The 26,179-nt window shown below is 38.5% G+C and overlaps 1 protein-coding gene across 1 annotated transcript; it reads right to left on the reverse strand.

Moving 5' to 3' along the window:
- Positions 1-16,074: 16,074 nt before the first annotated feature.
- LOC128244535 (alkaline phosphatase, tissue-nonspecific isozyme-like) lies at positions 16,075-25,757 on the reverse strand. The gene is made up of 9 exons (XM_052962535.1): positions 25,684-25,757; positions 25,316-25,484; positions 24,361-24,535; positions 22,906-23,066; positions 21,253-21,357; positions 19,102-19,204; positions 17,383-17,523; positions 17,023-17,214; positions 16,075-16,289 (listed from the first exon to the last, which is right to left on the reverse strand). The coding sequence occupies exons 1-9, from the start codon at positions 25,755-25,757 to the stop codon at positions 16,075-16,077; spliced, it is 1,335 nt and encodes a 444-aa protein (XP_052818495.1).
- Between the last annotated feature and the right edge of the window lie 422 nt (positions 25,758-26,179).

Consider the following 26,179-nt stretch of genomic DNA (forward strand, 5'->3'; position numbering starts at 1 on the left):
TGATTTTTATTGAACATAGTTATATAACATAATGAACTTTAGTCAGTTATTACCAGAATAGTTTGATATAATTTTTCCACATTTTGCCCGGACTAGCTATTCGGATAGCTTAAAGTCTCAACGTATCTAACAGTTTTTTTTAATCATTTGTTATTTCGAAATATCACAGATATTGTCTTGTGCGCTAATATTTATTCTTGGAAATAGCCGATCCTATACGCCTATTGCCTCATTCACATTTGTCGCGGCGTCCGTAGAGTCCAAAATATCTAAGGCCAATAGCAATTAAATAGCAACCGCTGCATTCTCACGGTCACCTACTGTAGCCGCGGCTGCATTCTCACGGTCACCTACTGTAGCCGCCGCTGCATTCTCACGGTCACATACTGTAGCCGCCGCTGCATTCTCACGGTCACATACTGTAGCCGCCGCTGCATTCTCACGGACACCTACTGTAGCCGCCGCTGCATTCTCACGGTCACATACTGTAGCAGTCACAAATGATAGGGTAACCGCACGGACTATTTTGAATTTGTGGAGACAGAAGACCTGCGGCTGGCGTATGGCCGTGGAAGTGATCACCCCCGATCGCATAGGGGTTCCTTGCGGCGGCCGTAGGATTTTGACAAACACCAAGGCAGATGTAAGGTAGCCGCAATGAATAAAACTACATGTCGTATACATACCTGCTCCGCGCACGGCGTAGACTGCCACGGAGGCTGGACAGATGGCGTGTGGCTCTCCATGCGGGAGCCATGCGTTGGCCAGAAAGCTGCTCTAGGGCACTCGTGGACTCCTGCGGCCGCAGTAAATTTTGGTGGGTCCGCAAAAGTCAATTGTACTTCGAAAGACCCTAGGGCAGCCGCAAGGCTACCGTACGCCTGACGTCTAGTCGCCGTTGAACCGCTCGTTACGATACGGCAACGGCATGTTAAATTGCTACGGTATATTTATAAACAAAGAAATGTTAAAACTCTGCGCTATTATCTGACAGCGACCCCTACTGCCTATAGAATTAAGGATTCGGCCTACGGCGACCCTGAGGCCACTGCAGATCTTTTACGGTCTCCGCATGTCTCTCTCGATTTCGGTGGCCTTAAGCCGCTGTGTCCTAGACGTATAGCTAATGTGACTGAGACATAATGCCGTTGTTTTTGCGCCGCCTTTTTGCGTGTTTTCGTTCTTTTCTCGTACATCGGCGAACATCCGATAGGTTCATTCGGCCATTTCCGATTTTCGTGTTTCCGCTCTTGGCGTACGCATCCACATGTAAAGCCAACATGGAGGAAAGTAATTATCTTAGTACAAATGATAAAGAATAAATGAAAACAATATAAAATCGTGAAACAGTTCAAGTATGAACAGGACTTATACAATTCGAGAGGTATAATTAACGGCTAAGCTTGTATAGGGCAGTTTTGAAAAAATGGAAAAAAAGTATTGCTAGTACTAAATGCTTTTGAATTTCTGCATTTAAAAAAGAAATGCGACAAACCGAATAATGAACGTGTGTAGTGAATTTAAAGAAAAATGTCGTACAGGTTGTATTGTTAATATACTGTTTAAATAAAATGGGCTCGAGCCCAAGAAGGGGTTCTTTCTCAAGGCCTGTCAGAAACAGACTCGAGGGAGATTCATATCATCTGTCAGTTGTCAAAATAATAAGTATAAATCAAATATAGTTATCTAGCCGACATCGGGAGCAAAACATATAATATATTATTCACTTTATTTAAAATGGGTTTAATAACGCTCCTGTAAATCTTGTTATAATTAACCTAATTTTAACATGAACACAGCGGTAATAAAATGTACAAAAACACAGGGAAAACGTGTTCATAAATGACAGCGTGCTTACATTGACATTCACAACTTACGGCATTCAAAGCGAGCCAACATACATTTTCATAACCTACACAGAAATTCACAGCGAGCCTACACTGACATTCACAGCCTGCATAGACATTTACAGCCTACACTAACATTCACAGCCCACATAAACATTCACAGCGAGCCTACACAGACATTCACAGCGAGCCTACACAGAAATTCACAGCGAGCCTACACAGACATTCACAGCATACACTGACATTCACAGCCTTCATAGACATTCACAGCCTACATAGACATTCACAGCCTACACTGACATTCACAGCCTACACTGACATTCACAGCCTGCACAGACATTCATAGCCTGCACAGATATTCACAGCCTACACAGACATTCACAACCTACTTAGACATACACAGCATACACAGACATTCACAGCCAACAAAGACATTCACAGCCTACACATATATTCAAAGCCTACACTAACATTCACAGCCTACACATATATTCAAAGCCTACACTGACATTCACAGCTTACACTGACTATCACAGCCTACACAGACATTCACAGCCTGCACAGATATTCACAGCCTACACTGATATTCACAGCCTACATGGACATTCACAGCCTACATAGTCATTCACAGCCTACATAGACATTCACAGCCTACACAGACATTAACAGCCTACATAGACATTCACAGCCTACACAGATATTCAAAGCCTACGCAGATATTCACAGCCTACACTGATATTCACAGCCTGCACAAACATTCACAGCCTACACTGACATTCACAGCCTGCACAGACATTCACAGCCTGAACAGTTATTCACAGCCTACACGGACATTCACAGCCTTTATAGTCATTCACAGCCTAAACTGACATTCACAGCTTGCACAGACATTCACAGCCTACATAGACATTCACAGCCTACACAGACATTCACAGCCTACACAGACATTCACAGCCTACACTGATATTCACAGCCTGTACAGACATTCACAGCCTACACAGACATTCACAGCCAACACTGACATTCACAGCCTACACTGACAGTCACAGCCTACATAGACATTCACAGCCTACACAGACATTCACAGCCTACACTGATATTCACAGCCTGTACAGACATTCACAGCCTACACAGACATTCACAGCCTACACTGACATTCACAGCCTGCACATACATTCACAGCCTACACTGACATTCACAGCCTACACATATATTTACAGCATGCACAGTTATTCACAGCCTACACGGACATTCACAGCCTTTATAGACATTCACAGCCTATACTGACATTCACAGCCTACACTGAAATTCCCAGCCTGCACAGACATTCACAGCCTAAACAGACAGTCACAGCCTACATAGACATTCACAGCCTATATAGAAATTCACAGCCTTCACTGACATTCACAGCCTACACTGACATTCACAGCCTGCACAGACATTCACAGCCTACACAGACTTTCACAACCTGCACAGACATTTACAGACTTAACTGACATGCACAGCTTACATTGACATTCACAGCCTGCACAGACATTTACAGCCTGCACATACCTTCACAGGGAGCCTACACTGACATTCACAGCCTACACAGACATTCACAGGCTCAACTGACATTCACAGCCTACACAGACATTCACAGCCTACACCGACATTCAGAGCCTACACAGACATTCATAGCCTACATAGACATTCAAAGCCTACACAGATATCCACAGCCTACACTTATATGTACAGCAAACATTGACATTCACAGCCTACACTGTCATTCACAGCCTGCACGGACATTCACAGCCTGCACAGACATACACAGCGAGCCTACACATACATTCACAGCCTACACAGACATTCACAGTCTACACAGACATTCACAGCCTACACTGACATTCATAGCCTACATAGACATTCAAAGCCTACACAGAAATCCACAGCCTACACTGATATGCACAGCAAACATTGATATTCACAGCCTACACTGACATTCACAGCCTACACGGACATTCACAGCCTGCACAGACATTCAAAGCGAGCCTACACATACATTCACAGCCTACACAGACATTCACAGTCTACACAGACATTCACAGCCTACACTGACATTCACAGCCCACACAGACATTTACAGCCTACATAGACATGCACAGCCTACATAGACATTCACAGCGAGCCTACACAGACATTCACAGCCTACATGGACATTCACAGCCTACATAGTCATTCACAGCCTACATAGACATTCAGAGCGAGCCTACACTGACATTCACAGCCTACACTGACATGCACAGCCTAAATAGATATTTACAGCCTACATAGACATTCACAGTCTACATAGACATTCACAACCTAGACATTTACAGACTACATAGACATTCACAGCCTACACTATCATTCACAGCCTTCATGGACATTCACAGCCTACATAGTCATTCACAGCCTATATAGACATTCAAAGCGAGCCTACACTGACATTCACAGCCTAAACTGACATTCACAGCCTAAATAGATATGTACAGACTACATAGACATTCACAGCCTACAAAGACATTCACAACCTAGACATTCACAGACTACATAGACATTCACAGCCTACACTGACATTCACAGCCTACACTGACATTCACAGCCTACAAAGACATTCACAACCTACACTGACATTCACAGCCTACATAAACATTGACAGCGAGCCTCCACAGACATTCACAGCGAGCCTTCATAGACATTTACAGCGAGCCTACACAGACATTCACAGTGAGCCTACACAGACATTCACAGCGACCCTATACAGACAATAACAGCGACCCTATACAGACATTCACAGCGACCCTACACAGACAATAACAGCGAGCCTACACAGACATTCCCATCGAGCCTACACAGATATTCGCAGCGACCCTACACAGACATTCACAGCGAGCCTACACAGACATTCACAGCCTACATAGACATTCACAGCGAGCCTACACAGACATTAACAGCTTACATAGACATTCACAGTGAGCCTACACTGACATCTATAGCCTACATAGACATTCACAGCGAGCCTACACTTACATTCACAGCCTACGCAGACATTCACAGTCTACACAGACATTCACAGCGAGCCTACACAGACATTCACAGCGAGCCTACATAGACATTCACAACCTGCATAGACATTCACAGCGAGCCTACACAGACATTCCCAGCGAGCTTACACAGATAGTCACAGCGAGCCTACACAGATAGTCACCGTGAGCCTACACAGATATTTACAGCGAGAATACACAGACATTCACAGCGAGCCTACACAAACATTCACAGCGATGCTACCCAGACATTCCCAGCGCGGCTACGCAGACATTCACAGACAGTTACAGCGAACGTACACAGACATTCACAGCGAGCGTACATAGACATTCACAGCGAGCCTACACAGACATTCACAGGGTGCCTACATAGACATTTACAGCGATCCCACACAGACATTCACAGCGAGCCTACACAGACATCCACAGCGAGCCTACACAGACATTCACAGCGAACCTACACAGACATTCACAGCGAGCCTACACAGACATTCACAGCGAGGCTACGCAGACATTCACAGACAGTTACAGCAAACGTACACAGACATTCACAGCCAGCCTACATAGACATTCACAGCAAGCCTACCCAGACATTCACAGCGTGCCTACATAGACATTCACAGCGAGCCTACACAGACATTAACAGCGAGCCTACACAGACAGTCACAGCGAGCCTACACAGACATTAACAGCGAGCCTACACAGTCATTCACAGCGAGCCTACACAGACAGTCACCGCGAGCCTACACAGACATTCACAGCGATCCTACACTGACATTCACAGCGAGCCTACACACAGACATTCACAGCGAGCCTACACAAATAGTCAGAGCGAGCCTACACAGAAAATCACAGCGAGCCTGCGCAGACATTCACAGCGAGCCTACATAGACATTTACAGACAGTTACATCGAGCCTACACAGACATTCACAGCGAGGCTACACAGACATTCATTTCGAGTCTACATAGACATTTACAGCGAGCCTACACAGACATTCACAGCGAGCCTACACAAACATTCACAGCGAGCCTACACAGACATTCACAGCGAGCCTACACAGACATTCACAGCGAGCCTACACAGACATTCAAATAGAACCTTCACAAAGATTCACGGCGAGCCTACACAGACTTTCACAGCGAGCCTACACAGACATTCACAGCGAGCCTACACAGACATTCACATAGAACATTCACAAAGATTCACAGCGAGACTACACAGATATTCACGGCGAGGCTACACAGACATTTACAGCGAGCCTACACAGACATTCACAGCGATCCCAAACAGACAGTCACAGCAAGCGTACACAGACATATACAGCGAGCCTACACAGACATTCACAGCGGGCCTACACAGATAGTCACAGTTAATCAACACAGACATTCACACCAAACCTACACAGACATTCACAGCGAGCCTTTACAGACATTCACAGCGAGCCTACACAGATAGTCACAGCCAGCCTACACAGAAAAACACAGCGAGCCTACACAGACATGTACAGCGAGCCTAGACAGACATTCACAGCGAGCCTACACAGACATTCACAGCGATCCCAAACAGACAGTCACAGCGAGCGTACACAGACATTTACAGCGAGCCTACACAGACATTCACAGCGGGCCTACACAGATAGTCACAGTTAATCAACACAGACATTCACACCAAACCTACACAGACATTCACAGCGAGCCTTTACAGACATTCACAGCGAGCCTACACAGATAGTCACAGCCAGCCTACACAGAAAAACACAGCGAGCCTACACAGACATGTACAGCGAGCCTAGACAGACATTCACAGCAAACCTACACAGACATTCACAGCGAGCCTACACAGACATTCACAGCGAGCCTACACAGACATTCACAGCGAGCCTACACAGACATTCACATAGAACCTTGACAAAGATTCACAGCGAGCCTACACAGACATTCACGGCGAGCTTACACAGACATTAACAACGAGCCTACACAGACATTCACAGCGAACCCACACAGACATTCACAGCAATCCCAAACAGACAGTCACAGCGAGCGTACACAGACATTTACAGCGAGGCTACACAGACATTCACAGCGAGCCTACAAAGACATTCACAGCGAGGCTACACAGACATTTACAGGGATGCTACACAGACATTCACAGCGAGGCTACGCAGACATTCACAGACAGCTACATCGAGCCTACACAGACATTCACAGCGAGGCTACACAGACATTCACAGCGAGGCTACATAGACATTTACAGCAAGCCTACACAGACATTCACAGTGAGCCTACACAGACATTCACGGCAAGCCTACACAGAAAGTCACAGCGAGCCTACACAGACATTCACAGCGAGCCTACACAGACATTCACAGCGAGCCTACACAGACATTCACATAGACCTTTACAAAGATTCACGGCGAGCCTACACAGACATTCACAGCGAGCCTACACAGACATTCACATAGAACCTTTTCAAAGATTCACGGCGAGCCTACACAGACATTCACAGCGAGCCTACACAGACATTCACAGCGAGCCTACACAGACATTCACATAGAACCTTCACAAAGATTCACGGCGAGCCTACACAGACATTCATAGCGAGCCTACACCGACATTCACAGCGAGCCTACACAGACATTACCAGCAAGCCTACACAGACATTCACAGCGAGCCTACACTGCCATTCACAGCCTACACTGACATTCACAGCCTACATAGACATTCACAGCGAGCCTACACATATATTCACAGCGAGCCTACATAGACATTCACAGCGAGCCTACATAGACATTCACAGCGAGCCTACACCGACATTCACAGCGAGCCTACACAGACATTCACAGCAAGCCTACACAGACATTCACAGCGAGCCTACACAGACATTCACATAGAACTTCACAAAGATTCACAGCGAGCCTACACAGACATTCACATAGAACCTTCACAAAGATTCACGGCGAGCCTACACAGACATTTGCACGGAGCCTACACAGACATTCACAGCGAGCCTACACAGACAGTTACAGCAAGCCTACACAGAGGTTCATAGCGAGCCTACACAGACATTAACAGCAAGCCTACACAGACATTCACAGCGAGCCTACACAGACATTCACAGCGAGCCTACACAGACATTCACAGCGAGCCTACACAGACATTCACAGCGAGCCTACACAGACATTCACAGCGAGCCTACACAGACATTCACAGCGAGCCTACACAGACATTCAAATAGAACCTTCACAAAGATTCACGGCGAGCCTACACAGACTTTCACAGCGAGCCTACACAGACATTCACAGCGAGCCTACACAGACATTCACATAGAACATTCACAAAGATTCACAGCGAGACTACACAGATATTCACGGCGAGGCTACACAGACATTTACAGCGAGCCTACACAGACATTCACAGCGATCCCAAACAGACAGTCACAGCAAGCGTACACAGACATATACAGCGAGCCTACACAGACATTCACAGCGGGCCTACACAGATAGTCACAGTTAATCAACACAGACATTCACACCAAACCTACACAGACATTCACAGCGAGCCTTTACAGACATTCACAGCGAGCCTACACAGATAGTCACAGCCAGCCTACACAGAAAAACACAGCGAGCCTACACAGACATGTACAGCGAGCCTAGACAGACATTCACAGCGAGCCTACACAGACATTCACAGCGATCCCAAACAGACAGTCACAGCGAGCGTACACAGACATTTACAGCGAGCCTACACAGACATTCACAGCGGGCCTACACAGATAGTCACAGTTAATCAACACAGACATTCACACCAAACCTACACAGACATTCACAGCGAGCCTTTACAGACATTCACAGCGAGCCTACACAGATAGTCACAGCCAGCCTACACAGAAAAACACAGCGAGCCTACACAGACATGTACAGCGAGCCTAGACAGACATTCACAGCAAACCTACACAGACATTCACAGCGAGTCTACACAGACATTCACGGCGAGCCTACACAGACATTCACAGCGAGCCTACACAGACATTCACATAGAACCTTGACAAAGATTCACAGCGAGCCTACACAGACATTCACGGCGAGCTTACACAGACATTAACAACGAGCCTACACAGACATTCACAGCGAACCCACACAGACATTCACAGCGATCCCAAACAGACAGTCACAGCGAGCGTACACAGACATTTACAGCGAGGCTACACAGACATTCACAGCGAGCCTACAAAGACATTCACAGCGAGGCTACACAGACATTTACAGGGATGCTACACAGACATTCACAGCGAGGCTACGCAGACATTCACAGACAGCTACATCGAGCCTACACAGACATTCACAGCGAGGCTACACAGACATTCACAGCGAGGCTACATAGACATTTACAGCAAGCCTACACAGACATTCACAGTGAGCCTACACAGACATTCACAGCAAGCCTACACAGAAAGTCACAGCGAGCCTACACAGACATTCACAGCGAGCCTACACAGACATTCACAGCGAGCCTACACAGACATTCACATAGACCTTTACAAAGATTCACGGCGAGCCTACATAGACATTCACAGCGAGCCTACACAGACATTCACATAGAACCTTTTCAAAGATTCACGGCGAGCCTACACAGACATTCACAGCGAGCCTACACAGACATTCACAGCGAGCCTACACAGACATTCACATAGAACCTTCACAAAGATTCACGGCGAGCCTACACAGACATTCATAGCGAGCCTACACAGACATTCACAGCGAGCCTACACAGACATTACCAGCAAGCCTACACAGACATTCACAGCGAGCCTACACTGACATTCACAGCCTACACTGACATTCACAGCCTACATAGACATTCACAGCGAGCCTACACATATATTCACAGCGAGCCTACATAGACATTCACAGCGAGCCTACATAGACATTCACAGCGAGCCTACACCGACATTCACAGCGAGCCTACACAGACATTCACAGCAAGCCTACACAGACATTCACAGCGAGCCTACACAGACATTCACATAGAACTTCACAAAGATTCACAGCGAGCCTACACAGACATTCACATAGAACCTTCACAAAGATTCACGGCGAGCCTACACAGACATTTGCACGGAGCCTACACAGACATTCACAGCGAGCCTACACAGACAGTTACAGCAAGCCTACACAGACGTTCATAGCGAGCCTACACAGACATTAACAGCAAGCCTACACAGACATTCACAGCGAGCCTACACAGACATTCACAGCGAGCCTACACAGACATTCACAGCGAACCTATACAGACATTCACAGCGAACCTACACAGACATTTACAATCAGCCTCTTAACACAAACATTCACAGCACATATTCTTTACTATTAACTTTGAACCCTATAAAATATGTTTAAGTGATTTAAAATATTGGTCAAAACTAAAACTCTGGAATATACCAGTTATAACATTCCAGAAAGTTTTCTACTTATTTACATTGTATAAATACTGATCGAAATATCCTTTATCATTGAACACAGAACAGATTGGAGTACATCGTATATTCCACGTGTATAAATTTGTATGTGTATCTGTTATTCTATGAATTAATTTGAAATTGAATTGTTTGATTAGATGATCAAATATTTTGACACATCAATAAATTAAGCGAATTCCGCTCAATATAAAATCAAGTTCGGTTTCCCATGATTTTGTATGTACGGTTTTCTCATTTTCTTGCAAATCAAGAGTCGTTTAATGCATTTGTAAGAGCTCTTCATGAACTTACACTGGTTCGGTAGTACAGCCTGTTATTAGTCGGCGCCCAGAAGGGCGCCGACTATATTTGATATTACTTTAGAAATATTCCAACTTAGGGACTAGTTCATAAATTGCAGAACAATGCTTTCAATAGTTTAGTGATAAAATATGAAGTTTTTGTATTTTTTATAAAACTTTACTTTTTAATTGATAATGAAACTTTAAATTATAATAGCCCTGCTTATCATTTTGAAAACTTTAATTTTAAATACCAACTCAATCATAACAACTCGGCCATCTCCGAGATAGATACAGGCCGAGGTGTTCCGATTGATATCAATAGATGAAGGTTACACGGTACTATTACAATATCCATTATGTTTGTAAACCTCCTACGCAGTAATCTCCCTTGGTGACAGCAAAAATGCCGAGTTTTGAAAATTTAACCTTGAGCTTAATTGTTTGTTTTGAAAATGTCATTCAAAAGAATGAACTCCAGATATTTCCCTCTTGATGTATATTATTTTTTATCCCCGTTCTATATACTCATATGAGTGAAATGTGTTACAAAAAATATACAAATATAAAGCAAGGAATTAACATAACATGCCGGTACAAATAAAAGGTGAATTTCATGTTATTGAAATCTATGTTCTAGACCATATTTCTTCCGAAGAAACGTATGTATATTTTTGTTATAATTTAGTTTTAACCGGAGGATTAGCTTGGGAAAACCCCCAGAATATCTATAATTCCGGGCTTAAACTATTGTAACAATATTATAATATTAACCATAATGTCCTTCAAGCATATGTACACCCAACATAAAAATAAATATTATCATTGAAATAATAACTATTTTTGGTTATCTGCATGCACGTTTTTCTTCTAATTTCATTGCGCCGACTTGATGCTATGCATCAACTTTTTTCTTGTTACGTTTGATCTTATTGAATGATACGTATTCAATGTTTGTTTCCAAATTGTTGGAATAGCTTTCTTCAAGCGCTGAATTTCAGATATCCAATTAGATTAGGTTTAGATTTACCTAATATATATGCTTCATTAATCTTTTCTCCTTTGAAAATATCGTCAACATATATAAACTTAGATTCTATCTATTTATTAAATACAAGGATTTATTTCATGCATGCCGGTGAAAGAGTGAAAAATATTAGTGATTGATAACTTGATCATTTCACTCTGGCTCGAGTGAAATGATAACCCTTGCTCATTCCACTCTGTACAGACAACTCGGGACTATTTGTTTCCATCTTTAGAAGATTTGCTTCCCTTGACTTTGAAAAAAATACATGTATGTCACAAGTACATGTTTGTTGTCGCCTGTAGTGCAGTAATATATACACATTGACCGAATCGTATTGAATTGTCAAAATCAAATTATGCAATAATTTTGATAAAACTAACATTTTTGCGATTAATTATACCATGGTACCAATTAAAAAAGAACAAGCTTACCAATTTATGTATGAACTATTTCATGGAACATATTGTTACAATTAACCCGATTGGTAGGTATCGGTTGAATATTTACTTGGCCACATGTGCTAGTAATAGAGTTAATAGATCATTTCTTCCTCCAAACTCTAACCGCGAAGGTACATGTATGCACAAGCATTTTGAAAAATTTGACCAATTTCCAGTTTACATTCATCAGTTCAACAATTCCTTTTTCTTTTTAAAAACTTTCAAAGTCTGCGCTGCATCCCTCTCAAAACATCTTCGGGCACTTTCTCGCCATTCCTCTGGGGTCTTCGTAAACACATGGGAACGTGACATTCAACTTTAATAGATAAGACTAATTCGCTGTCTCAACAACAAAACATCCTTCGGCTGCACTGAGCATGAATTCACCCCGAAAAAATACCGTAAGATCCAGAGTCTGAGAGCGACAGTGACTAGATATACACTACGAAAAACACTAAACACAGACTTTTATTGCTTTTACGAATACACACTTGTACAAGTCCATCATTGTTAATTTAAATCTGTTGAAATTGTTTTTGAATGTACAAAAATGTCACATGCTCAAGTTTCTTTGAATTGTATTTCTACGCGATACATTTTTTTTTTCCGAAATACTTTTGTTTAAATACTTGTTTTTTGCCTCATTAAATGTTAAACATGATAGGTTTCGTTGATGGAAGCAGGGTTTTATCTAAAAATAATTTCAATTCCAACAACCATTTCCATCAAGTGCGGAACTTTTTTTTAGTGGAAGGACTGCTCGCGCGAAGAGGAGGAAACTTTGACATAGCGATTATGCCGCAGTTACTTCCCTTCGCAAAGAGGCCACAGAAATTTACTCTAGCGGGAAAAACACGATATATGCATGAAATGAAAAGAAAATTTGTTGAATTCAGTGTAAGACCGTATTTTATTTCACTCGTAGTCACAAAAAAAAATTTATTTTCACTCGTGGCTACGCCACTCGTAAAAATATAAATATCCTCTATATCTCTTTTACTTTAATAAAATGACTACCTCATACGATTTGCTTTCTCATTACTGTAAAGGATGTTGGCATATTTACATGATTTTTTAAGTTCAATAAAGTTGTCAAAAACGTTAATAAAAGAGTGAACGTTTTAATTTTGCTCTTGGCAAAGATATTAGACTGTCTATATTCATATACAAGTTCTTGACGGTATTAATTTCCAGTTTACTATTTCTGGATTCATAAGTGTTTTTACCCATTTGATTTGAAGTGTTGTAGAATGTGAAGTTATCAACCATTTTTAGTCCTACATCTCATTTATCTCATTTATCTTAGATTAGTGTTGTTCTTTTGATTTTTTCACTCGTATTGGACCACAAAGCTGTTTTATTCTCAGCTTGATTTGTTCTTTTGATTTTATCACCCTTATTGGACCACAAAGCTGTTTTATTCTCAGCTTGATGTTGTTCTTTTGATTTTTTCACCCTTATTAGACCACAATGCTGTTTTATTTTCAGCTTGATGTTGTTCTTTTGATTTTTTCGCTCTTATTGGACCAGAAAAAAATATAAAACAGTTTGTTTTATTCCTCAGTACCTTCTTTGTTGTAGGAAGGGATTGCATAATGTATGGTATTTTGGATAGAATAATTTTATTTTATTACCGTTATTTAACCAGGGAATGGCTCATTTGAACCATTGATTACTTTTTAATTTGATTTTTTTTTTAATTTATCATTTCAATTCAGTTCTTGCATCTGATTTAGATTCGTACCGAAGTAAAAACAAGTCCTTTATGTATATTTATAATTGGATGCCAGAAACGTCCGTTTTACATTCTCCAAGATCCAATTCATATTGCCCCGGGGGTTTTATTTATTCAAATTAACAGACCGGAAACACGACTAAAATTATATATTTTGTATAGAATAGCAGGGATTTAATTTGCATGTGTATGCAAAAACTGTAGCATCATCTGCAAGTTGTTTAATCCTAATGCATACATTCGTTGATACTTTATGCCTTTTATATCTTCGCTCTACTTTTTAGCGAGAGAATTTTGACAACAATCATAAATAGCAAAGCATAGATTGGACACCCATATTTAATGCCTCGAGTTTGTTTAAAGATTTAGAATGCCATCTTTAAATTGTAGCGCGTGAAAGTGTTAATATATTGTTTAAAACTTTCTTTAAAACCATTCTTTCCAAACATTTCATCATGAAAGGTCATTCCACTGTAGCAAATGCATTTTTGAAGCCTAGAAATAGCATTGCCACTTTTATCTATCTTTTTAGCATATTTTATATTATCCTGTTTTTTCCAATAAATTGTATCTATTTTACGTAGCCTTGTTGATCCTGGTTAATATTTTTGTAAGACTGTTTTGAAGTCGGGCTGCTAAAGATTTTGCAAACAACTATAGATAGTTTCTGCGAGTATGCAAGTTCTTCGTTCTCAAAACATTTATTAAAAGTATCCGTTAAAAATGGAAAAGTATATACCAGAAATGTTCATAAAATTCCACAGTTAGTCCATTTGGCCAGGACGTTTGCTTAATTTCATATCATGAAGAGCGTCTGTACGTGTGTGGAGGGTCATTAAATGGGGGAGGGGATGTATTTGGCAACTGTGCTATACACTGGTGCACGTTAAAGAATCAGGGTAGTTCTAACGAGGATTACATTCTGTCTGTGCATTATGCTCCAAAACTCTACATGTAATATGACAAACAGTCTTATCGAGGCACTCGCCGAATGGGCCTTTTCCTCGTGCTATTTTAAATAAACTAACACATCCGTTTTAATAAAAGTTTTTAGTCGTAACTTTAAATTAATAAAATGTGTAAAAACATATGGCAACACATTGACTTTTTTAAGTCCTCAATTGTGTGTTCATTTTTAAAACTGTCTAAGGTTCAATGCACACAAAAATTCAATAAAAAATAAGGTTACTAATTAAAATGATTTCAATTTGCGATCTTTAGTGAAACGCCCCACTTGGCCCTTCTACAGTATACTTCAAGTTTTATTGGCAATATCGGCAAACTGAAGTACAAATTCTCCATTAAGAACCACTAAGCACCTTAAATTATTTTCTCTAATTAGTAAGGATATGCTTAGTTGTTGGTAAAAGTAAAAAGTTAAGGAGACAAAGAACTTCGGCATTGTAACAGGTACAATTTAAGCTTTTTGTAAATCTTGACCGTTTTAAAGGCAGACGTTTTGAAAAAAAAGACATTCAATTGGAGCTACTCCTTTCACCAAAGTCATTGATAAACATTTTTTTTTAAATTTGTACACTCACACGAATATTTGTTTACCTAGAGTGGAGGACAATTTGGATATTTCAGGGAGATTTAGTGGTTCAATTATATGTTTAGATTATGGAAGGTTTAATGTAAAAATATCGTTGTTTTTAAATTGGGGTTCCGCTTATCAAACGACAACTCAACACAACAAACTGAAACTGAGTTTTATTGAATACGGCAACTGAATTCAATATCACAAAAGTGCTTAAGGCAAATCTCTTTCTCAGCTCATTTTACCATAAGCAATCAAAAGCTATTTAAAATTGTCTATGATTTTACTTATTCTCTCTGATTCAAAAGAACATTTCTTATACAGCAAAATATGTAATTCGGTAAAACTCGTTGTCTTGAAGCATCTTCTCAAGTATATTCTTTGCTGTGAAAATAGTTTTTTAATAGTTTTAAAATTAATAGTTTTTTAATAGTTAAATATAGACATTAAAAATATCAACACAATTTGTGAGAAAATTACGTCTTTCAAAAAGAAAACATACAATATTTTGAATCATACCATGCTTTTAAATGGTACAATTAGTTGAAATAAAGATTTGTCTTAACTACTTTTGTGATATTGCCCACCGGTTTATAATTGAACCAGATCTGTCATGAAATTAATTATTGTTTATTCCAACAAATAGAACCACAGCTCTGTTACATATTCGAGTTCCTTTTGCGTCCAGTTTTACAGTCAATTCCTATATCGCCGATACAAGCCGCGTGCGCCATGGCGTAAGAGATGACGTTTTGTTCCATAACGCCCGTGAACAAGTGAGCCATGGGACCCAGTGCATAGATGGCTACATCCTCACCAGAATGGGTCTCACTTTTTCTCTCAATCAGGGCCTCGTATTGATAATCGTCTGCTTCTACATAGTTTAATGAAATAGGTTATACTACGATTCTTAACACCTCAATGAAATATTTACATACATCGGGTACTTATTATATGCTATTTCACATATAATAAATGATGGTTAATGGTGATAGAATTCTTGGTATTTAGAATACTGAAATGAGAAAAAATAATTTGATCGATGAAATACAGAATTCTTCTGATTCAAAGTTTATACTCCAATATATATATCGTAACAACTGTGTTTCGCTGATGGTTTGTTTTATAATATATTACCAGTATCCACATGTTCAAGGTTTTCTTCCTTATTTCGTCCAATTGGCCCACTTGCGTAAAGAAGCGTGGTATATGGCCTGCCTCCAAAATCTTGGTTTTGATCAAAAGAGATTGGTCGTGCAAGGTCTGAAAATATCTTAAATTAATAAGGATTAAACACGACGGACAAACCTTTGATTAGGTTTGCAAGGGGTGGCTTTGAAAATGAGCGTACTATTAAATCAAATAAGGTGTTCCTTGATTCTAATGTCGAGTAAAAGTCCAGTATGTGTTTGTATGTGGCACGGTTTTGTTATTAAAATCATGAACTCGACAATTAGTAATCAAACAGCGGTACATGACAATCGAGTATATTGAAATTAACATATCACATTCCCTTGATATGACAGAAGCTAATGTACCAGCATATGGACGATACAAGCTGAACTAGTTGACCAATATAAGCAAACAAAAACAACTCCAAAGCCTACCGAAAATGGCATTGCCACGCCGTGGGGAGCCACTTATTGTCATCGTATGGGAGTGGTCAGCGGTGACAATTATCAGCGTATCTTTGGGGTTAGTTCTTTCCAAGGCAACTTGTATTGCCTCTTCGAAGGCAAGAACATCATGGATGGCTTTCTTTGCGTATGACTTATGGTGAGCAAGATCAATTCTGGCACCTGTATAAAATTCGCATAAGCACTACACTCGTTAACATAGAAAAACATTTACACTCGTGTCCAAAAGTGCTTATGTAAACATTTTGATTGTTCATAGTGATAACGTTGTATGCTACATGAAACAATGTATATGTACATTTATGTATGTATTTGTAACAATGAGCGTACCCTCCACCATCAAAAAGAATCCGTCTTCATCATTGCTAAGCGACTGTATGGCAGTTTTTGTCATTTCAGCAATGCTAGGCTGGCCCATAGGTGTCTTGTCTCGGTCTAATTCATAGTCCATGTGATTGCTGCTGAACAGGCCTACAAGCGAGACGTTTATACACATTTGTTTTAGCAAAATCATATCTTAAACTAATAATTTTGTTCGACGATGATATAGAGGACATTTGTTTGTTGATTTCAGTGTAAGTATTTTTCATGAACACATTTACACGAGCCGGGAGCCGTTTCGTGGAGAAATAATTCTCAACGTTTTTTATAGTTATATTTTACTCGTGCTAACATGTTATTAACATTGATCAATTAACTTTTATGAATGCATCTATATTCCAAATAATAACATAAAGGCACGAAAGGTTTTTTTACATATTGAGCAGGGCATGATTATATGATGAATATATGACCAATATAACAATGTTCGCCGTTTACTGAAAGATAATTGGTAAAGTTGAACGCGTAAGGAAATCAAATGTGGATTCACATTGGATTTAAAACGGTTTTTCAAAGTTTCGGAGTTTGCTTGGGTATCCATTCACCCCTGACTGTCAGAGATCAGTATGATTCGCTTGAAGACGGGTCGATTTCCAGATAAAGAGTGAAGACCACTCTTTGTTGTTGACAAATTTTAAGGAGAATGGGGTAAACCAAGATCAGTTAAGTGTTTTGTGCATTTGCGGTATGGTCGTACTAAAAATGTCATATAGTTTACAAAAAATATTCGATAGATGACATAACATCGAATTTATGTTCAAGCAGTTGTTTTCGTCTTTAATTTGTTTTGAAAGAAAGCAAATGTTCGAACATTCAGCTTCAAGTTCAAGAAAACGTTTGAACAACAGGATTGTCGTTTTCATAATGAAAGGAAAGTTATGTTTATTTCCAACAATATCTTTATTAAAACAGACGCAGCTTTGTTTTGAACATCATAAATAAGTTCAATTGACTGAATGCCAAAACTTGCCCTAAACAGACAAAAGTCGGCTTTTACGAGTTTCACCAAATACGGGAATTTTTGGTCAATATGACAGCATATTTCACAGTTTATAAGTATATAATTCGATATTGTTACATCAAAATATACAATGACGTTATTTCATGGTGGAAATGTGATTTATGACTTAAACATTTTCATTCAACGAGTTCAGTAATTTGAAACTGAACGAGCCTTTTAACGAGCGTGTTAACATTATTCCTGGACTCCTGGAATATAATCGTGTACTATATGAAGACGTTTATCACATGCGTTTATCCAGTATTTTTCACCATAAAGGACCTACCTGTTTCACCTGCGTTGGTGATGAGGCGAATACTCCAAACTGACAAAGAAATGCCATATCGTATAACTTTCCGGAATATTGCCAACTAAGCAATTATTTCCAATTATTGCTTACAAAAACGCAGAGTGATTTTGCTATATTACATGTGTAACACAGGAATATACGCCATCCTTATAAAAAGCTAACGCATATGTTAAAGCATATTTTTATTTTTTTTTACCCAGAATTCAATTAGTATTTCAGAAACAGTTAAATGCCAATTATAATTGCAATGATAATTTTGCGATTGTCATGGTTTACTCCAGAAGAACTCATGTAGTTTTCTTAAATATAAAGTAGAACAAAGCTTTTAATTGAGAAATAAATGATATTTATATACTACCAAGAATGTATTTTTTATAGTTAGCATCGATCGCCTGCAACTGTTCGGTGTTGTATGCCACACTATGACAAGCGTCCTTCGCTTCTTTGTCATCTATCCAGGCCTGAAAAAAGGTGTATTTGATCGGATGTCAGTAATAGGCCAGGTACCGATTACACAATAATTACTATAGAGGATATTTGTTGATTTTAGTGAAGGGTCGTATTTTTTTCACGCATGACATAGAACAAAACAAAACAAATGTTTATTTAAAGATATAAAGCTTATTGTTATAAACACAAACAAGAGATATCTTAAAACATACTATGCCACTGTTTACCAGTGGGATGACTAGTGTCCGAATGGTTTGACAAGACATAGAGATTTGTTTTGGTTTCATTATTGTTTCAAGTATGTAATTCTTGAGTCAGTGCAGCTTTTTGAAAGGAATACCAGAACCACGCACAGTATTACAGGGAACTGCCATGTTTGACTAAAAATATGGGTTTTTTGCAAACAGAAATGTTTTCACCCCAGGAGATAACGTAACGCCTCTGCGTTATTATTAGATTTACTGTAGGGTGTGCAAATATATCACCAACAGGAACTGAGTTCTTGAGAACATTTGTTTATACTTAAACGATCGACCGTGTAGTGTGTTAGCACGTTTGCTTGTGGCTTGTTGGATAAGAGTGAGATTTGTGAACGTAAACTGGTTTAAACCCCCAGCAATTTTATATTTTACTGACCGTTCCAAGGCGTTACCTAACACTCCTTGATAAACATACCTAGTTTTTATATTGTATATATGTACTGTGTTGTTTGTGGAGTTTTGAGCTGTTGTTCCATGTTTCTGATTTTTTTTGTCCTATGTCTTTGGCGTTTACCCTGTGCCATTAGACGGGGTTTATGTTAAAACTTTTGGCTACTGAGCTTGTAGTTTTTCACATAAATATGGCAACTAAACGCTTTTATAAAATATAAACATATCAACTTGAATAAAACATCTTTATAAAACCAGTATTTAAAACAAGCTTATAGTTCAATATGAAACGTCAATGGAGTCAATTTACTAACTAATAAGAAGTTCCTTCTTTATCTATACAGTCAGCTATTCGGTTAAGCCCGACGCAAAAAGACGTTTTTGTTAAGTAGGTCTTCATATTATTTTAAAATGACCAATGGCATTTTTAGTTTGAGTTTGTTATGACCAATGAAATTAATTTCTTGTTTGTCTATGATCTCGAGCGAGATAAAAAGCGACCGTACACTGAAATCAACAACTGTTTGTGTGTTTTTATGCTTGTTTGTTGAATGGTTATCATTGTATTAATTCATGTAAAGAATATACACCAGGTTTACCCCTGCAGTCATTGGGAAGCCCCTCACGCGCAGCATAGATCGCCTGTGACGTGGACTTTCATTCCGGTGCTGTCTTCCGGACAAATAATTGTTTTTAAAGTTTATTATTTCCTCGTGCTTGATTTCAAACATGTATCAATAAACGAGTCCTAAGTAATAACAGTTTTCGAAAAATATATAAAAATGATTTATTGTTCGCTGTGTTGATTTTCCATATTACGAAGAAAGATTGAGTACATATAAAATATATGATAAAACATCGCATGTTCTCCAGCAGTTTGATGAAAGAAAACATTTGAAAACGAATAACCATTTCACAAATAAGCGGTAAGTTTTCATGTTTCAAAAAGGGCCTAAATTTAAACATATGGTTTAGTTTAATATCAAATTATTATATTGTCGTATAATTTGCATAATGAGAAAAGGTGAGTACTGTCAAAAGTGAGGAAGTCACTTCCGATCAAAGGCAGTAGCTACTGGAGAGGTTAGATTAGTTCTTGGCGCAAAGGCTTCTGTGAAAGTATCAAACCGTTCACTGATTAATCTCGATATCTTACAAAATATCATGAAATCATATATTATATTTGGGATGTTACCATCACCATACATTTAGCATGCACTGTAGTATGACGCTTCTGATCAATGATGACTATTTGAAGGATTAAGACTTTCTGACTAATCTACCACAAAGATTGTTATTGAGATTCGTACGAGTATACATAATTTCGATATTGCGTAATTAGAAACTTTATCTCCAACGCACTACATCAAACCGTTATCCATTTTATATTGACACATTTCTTGACAAACCTGAATCAGATCTTTATCATCTGTTCGCATTGAATCGTTGATGTTGGTCACGGGATTAATTCCATCTGAGGGGATAAAGTAGGAACTTCCCCCACCCAGTATTACCTGAAATACAAAAGTAAGGTCTATATTAATTAAAATTATATGTCTCCGATTGTTTGTCTTAGATTTAAGATAAAAGTGATCGGCTTTCCCAATCAATTGTTTTTACAAATTTATTTCAAAGAACACAGTTAAGCAGGACATTAAAGCATGAATATATGAGACAAAGAAATAAATACTAAGTTAAAATAAGTAAATGTTATGTCACGCGTTGGTGTTATTTTAAATAATGACATAATGCATGTTCTGTTTCCATGCAATTTATCGTCTGATATACGAATGAATTAAAAATAAAACGGTTTCAGAAAACTTTCATTCCGACATACGTTGATTTCGTTTGGTAATGAGGAGGCTTAGTTGCAATATATGATTGGGAAAAGACATTTAGCTTTCAGAGATGAGAAAGTACACAGAAATATCTTGAGAATAGCAATACACATTGTCTACAAATGCTTAACTATTTTAAAAATACATTTCAAGTTCAACTAGCATGTAAACATACGTTAGCAAAAATTCGAATGATGAATATAATAATTTTGATCGTAATGAAATTTCACTTCTTGCATATTTATGTAATAAATTGTTTGCTTTTACAAAAAATACAGTAGATATCGTACACGTTCTTTTTTCTCCTTTCTTCACTTCATTTTTCAGTTTGTTATTTGCATATATATATCTTGAAAACGTAACATTTTTGCTTTCATTATAAATCAGTTATTTTGCCATTTTGTAGTATCTTTCTGTATGCAAATGTATATCTGATCATATCATTAGTTTATTTTCACATGCATCTATCATGACATATTTCTTATCTTTTATTTGTGAGCACATGCATTTATTATGTTATTTGTTAAATGCATCTCGGTCCGAGGAAATAAAGAAAATATAAATATACAAAGTCCGCAGTTGTTTTCATTGATGTCGATATTGAGTGTGATCTCTTACATTGGTATAGCTTTGGGGTGCGATTTTTTACGATAATATCGCTTTTTATTGTGATCCCTTTTCTTGATATCTATTTGAGTGTGAAATCATGCAGTAAAATCGCCATTGGGTGCGATCTCTTACATTTTTACCGTTATTGAGAGTGACATCTTACATTGATCTCGCTAATGAGTGCAACCACTTTCATTGATACCGCTATTTAGTGTAAATAATTGCATTGATATCGCTATTGAGTGTGATCACTTTCATTGATATCGCTATTGAGTGAAATCACTTTCATTTAATCGCTATTGAGTAAAATCACTTTCATTGATATCGCTATTGAGTGTGATAACTTTCATTGATATCGCTATTGAGTGAAATCACCATCATTGATATCGCTATTGAGTGTGATCACTTTCATTGATATCGCTATTGAGTGAAATCAGTATCATTGATATTGCTATTGAGTATGATCACTTTCATTGATAATTATCGCTATTTAGTATGATTACTTACATTGATTTCGCTATTGAGTGAAATCACTTTCATTTATATCGCTATTCAAGTCAATACCATTGAGTGCGATCTCTTAAACTAATATCGCTATTAAGTGTGATTGCATACATTGATATCGCTATTGAGTGTGATCAGTTGATCGGCGATGTCAATGCAACCAGCTGGTGTCAACGTGTCTGTCTCCCAGTCGCGGTTTGTGGCCACAGCGTACATGGCCGCAGGGGTGGCGTGGGTCATCCTGGATGTTGTTACGATACCCGTAGACTTTCCTGTAAACCGCAGTTCAACATTAAATATTGTCATATGATCTTAAAATAGTATTCTGCTGATTGGCCGAGACGAGTGCCATTGAATCAAACTGTATTGTCATAGCACTGGTGTTTGAGATTTCCCTATCAAATATCACTTATTCGTTTTACTTTCTAACAATATAAACTAGAAATATGTCAATAGGTCATGTATGCTCTTACTTTCCGCCTGCTTCACAAAACCATGTATTTTATCCATAGTCAATGAAATACAGGCAATACCGAACTTTCCGACTCGAGATATACCTACATATATGACATCTTATCAAAATGGAATAATATAATCTAACGATTTAAAGTAAAAACGTTATCTTGTCTGTTTTTGTTGTTGTTTTTTGAGTGTATCACGTAATTCCATACTCTGTATGCCTAATAATAATTGTCAAGGACCATCTCTTTGCTGGGTACAGGCATGAACAAAAGATTTTTGGAGATACGCGCGACAAAATTGCATTATCTATATTCTATTTTATTAATAAAAACTGGAGCCACAACTCTGCACTTACTGACTTCAGCCACACACGAAACTCCTGGCCCCAATATCACTCTTATTCAAAATCAATACATACACATGTTACAGTATTACAAATTTAAATTTTGAGTGATAAACCTTTAACTACTTACTAAATAATGCATTTATGGAAATTGTTAATTACTGATAACAAGATTGTAGCCGTGTATTTAATAGCTGAAAACGCAAAAATATTAAATGATTGGTGAATGCTCAAAGATTTACTGTGATCTACTATCATCTCATAAGGTAGAAATATCGTGTTTTCTGCACCTTTCTTTCCAATTAAACTCTGTATCCTTCATAACAATCAATATTCTCCATAAATGCATTGAATCAAAATTGATTGATTAGTAAGAAGTTAAAGGTTTATCAGTCGAAATTGATGTTTGTTATAAATGTGTATGTTATGATTTTGAATAAGAGTGTCACCAAAGATTTTAATGAAAATATTCTTTGATTGAATGTGCTCTTAAAAGGTGTTAAAACATATCTGATTTTAATAGCATTATTATATGGTAAAATAGGTTCATATTGAGATTTGATATTAGTATTTTCGTGATATTGGGGCCTGGTGAACATCTTTACATGCTGGTTAGAATCTCTGTAAAGTTCAATATTCTGTTGGAGATAAGCCCTATACAAAGCTTTGTGACGAACGGACAAGATACGCAATAGCTGCAATACGTTCAACTATCACTACCTCTGTCACATGAAAGGAAGTCAGTGAAGTGTAGCAATAACCTGCTGCTTGTGACCACTGAAGTAGTCCGGGTAATCCCTTTGCTGGGTCAACGCAGGAATCGTTGAGTGATGTTGAAGCGTCCAATCTCAACATTTCAAAGTTGGTCTTCACACCAGTAAATAATGCCGTTGCGGTACAGGCTGAATCTGGTACCTGAACGTCCTCACAGTATACCTACATAAATTATAGAGTCAACGAGCATTTAACATTTTAACGAAATGAAGGACAAAAAGTATGCAGCAATCCATCTATAAAAAGGATACAGTGAATAAAACAGTCGAGAATATACCGTAAAGTATAAGGTGCAGGGAGGAAAGGGTGCGATAAAATTGTATGGGGCAAATTTGAAGTTGAAAATGTTCGGTTGCAAAACAAATGGTGCATTTATATGGTAAGGGAAGTTTTCTGTGTAATTAAGAATGTATTCGTCCAGTATAAGGCGAAACATATTTTTCGGTCGACATCTTTGTTTGGTATCATAACTTTAACGATAAAAAAGTTTTTGAACAGATTGTGAGCTACGATGCAATGGTTTCAAATGTACGTGTTGATTTTATCCGCAATTTTACATATTTTCTTGGCAAATATGCCATTTCTGTTCATTTTACTTTGATTTCATGTATACGTTTGTATTTTACAAACTTGATGGTTATAATTCGCCTTAACATGTTTACCGGTCCATTTTACAGCGGCAAAGACACGTGAGGTATTATAACTCTTTTTATGCCTAACTCCCTTTAAAAGACCTCTTGACCAGTGAAGTCTTTTACATATATTTATATTAAAAACTGCGGAAACATACATACCAAATATATCATAATTAGCAGCATTATAAAATGGAATTACCTTAGAGAGCCCTGTATAAGGGAATTGTTCATAAACATTTATATGGAAAACTTCAGAAACATACATATCGAATGTATAATAATTAGCAGCGTAATATTATGGCATTACCTTAGAGAGGCCTACATAAGGGAAACGCTCGAAGTTAAGCACCGTCTCCTCTCCAGGATAACCCTCGAGTTGACCCTTACGAATTCTGGCGGCGGTAACAGTGGACATACCCATACCATCTCCGATGAAAAGTATGATGTTCTTCGCCACGCGTTTGTTTTCTCTATTGCTATCATATGTAATAGAGCACGAAGAAATGTGTTATAGATATACGTTAATTCCGTATTGTGTGTCTGTCTTTTTCATTCCGTTTCCTTTCTCAAATAATTATCATTTCTTATTGTTTGAATGTTAAAATTGACACAGAATACAAGAGAAGAGCTGTTTGGAATATAGTCGAGCCTCGATGTGAAAATGAATTAGGTTACCGTAATTTGTTCAGCAAGTCTTTCTTCGCTGCATTTTGATAGAAGGTAGCATCTCGAACTTCTGTAGGATACATTTGATGTAATACATGTTTTTACATACGATGTAAGAACGTGTAACTTATATCATGTTTGTTCAATGCTTGGATATAGCTAATCGATGGGTTAAAGTAAAAACGGTTCTATGAGCATCTCAATTTAATCCCACTTAGAACCCTTTTGGCTTTAACACCTCGATAACCAAAGACTTTTGATAGGCTAAACAGAGGGATGAGTATAAGCCCTTGACATACATGATGAAAGTATGAGTAAAAGTATGCAATTTTGATTGGCGCCGCACTGAAGTGCGCGCCTATTATGGAATGTGAATTTATTTTAGTTAGTGGTAGGAGCGGTTTTTAAGTTGATTGACAGTTGGGTTTTACTGTTATTTTATGATGATTAAAAATGCAAATGGATCGCGATTGCATGGGTGTTAAAATGCTATTTATGGTTGAAT

This window comes from Mya arenaria, chromosome 8 (genome assembly GCF_026914265.1).
Source record: "Mya arenaria isolate MELC-2E11 chromosome 8, ASM2691426v1".
Taxonomy (NCBI): Eukaryota; Metazoa; Mollusca; class Bivalvia; order Myida; family Myidae; genus Mya; species Mya arenaria.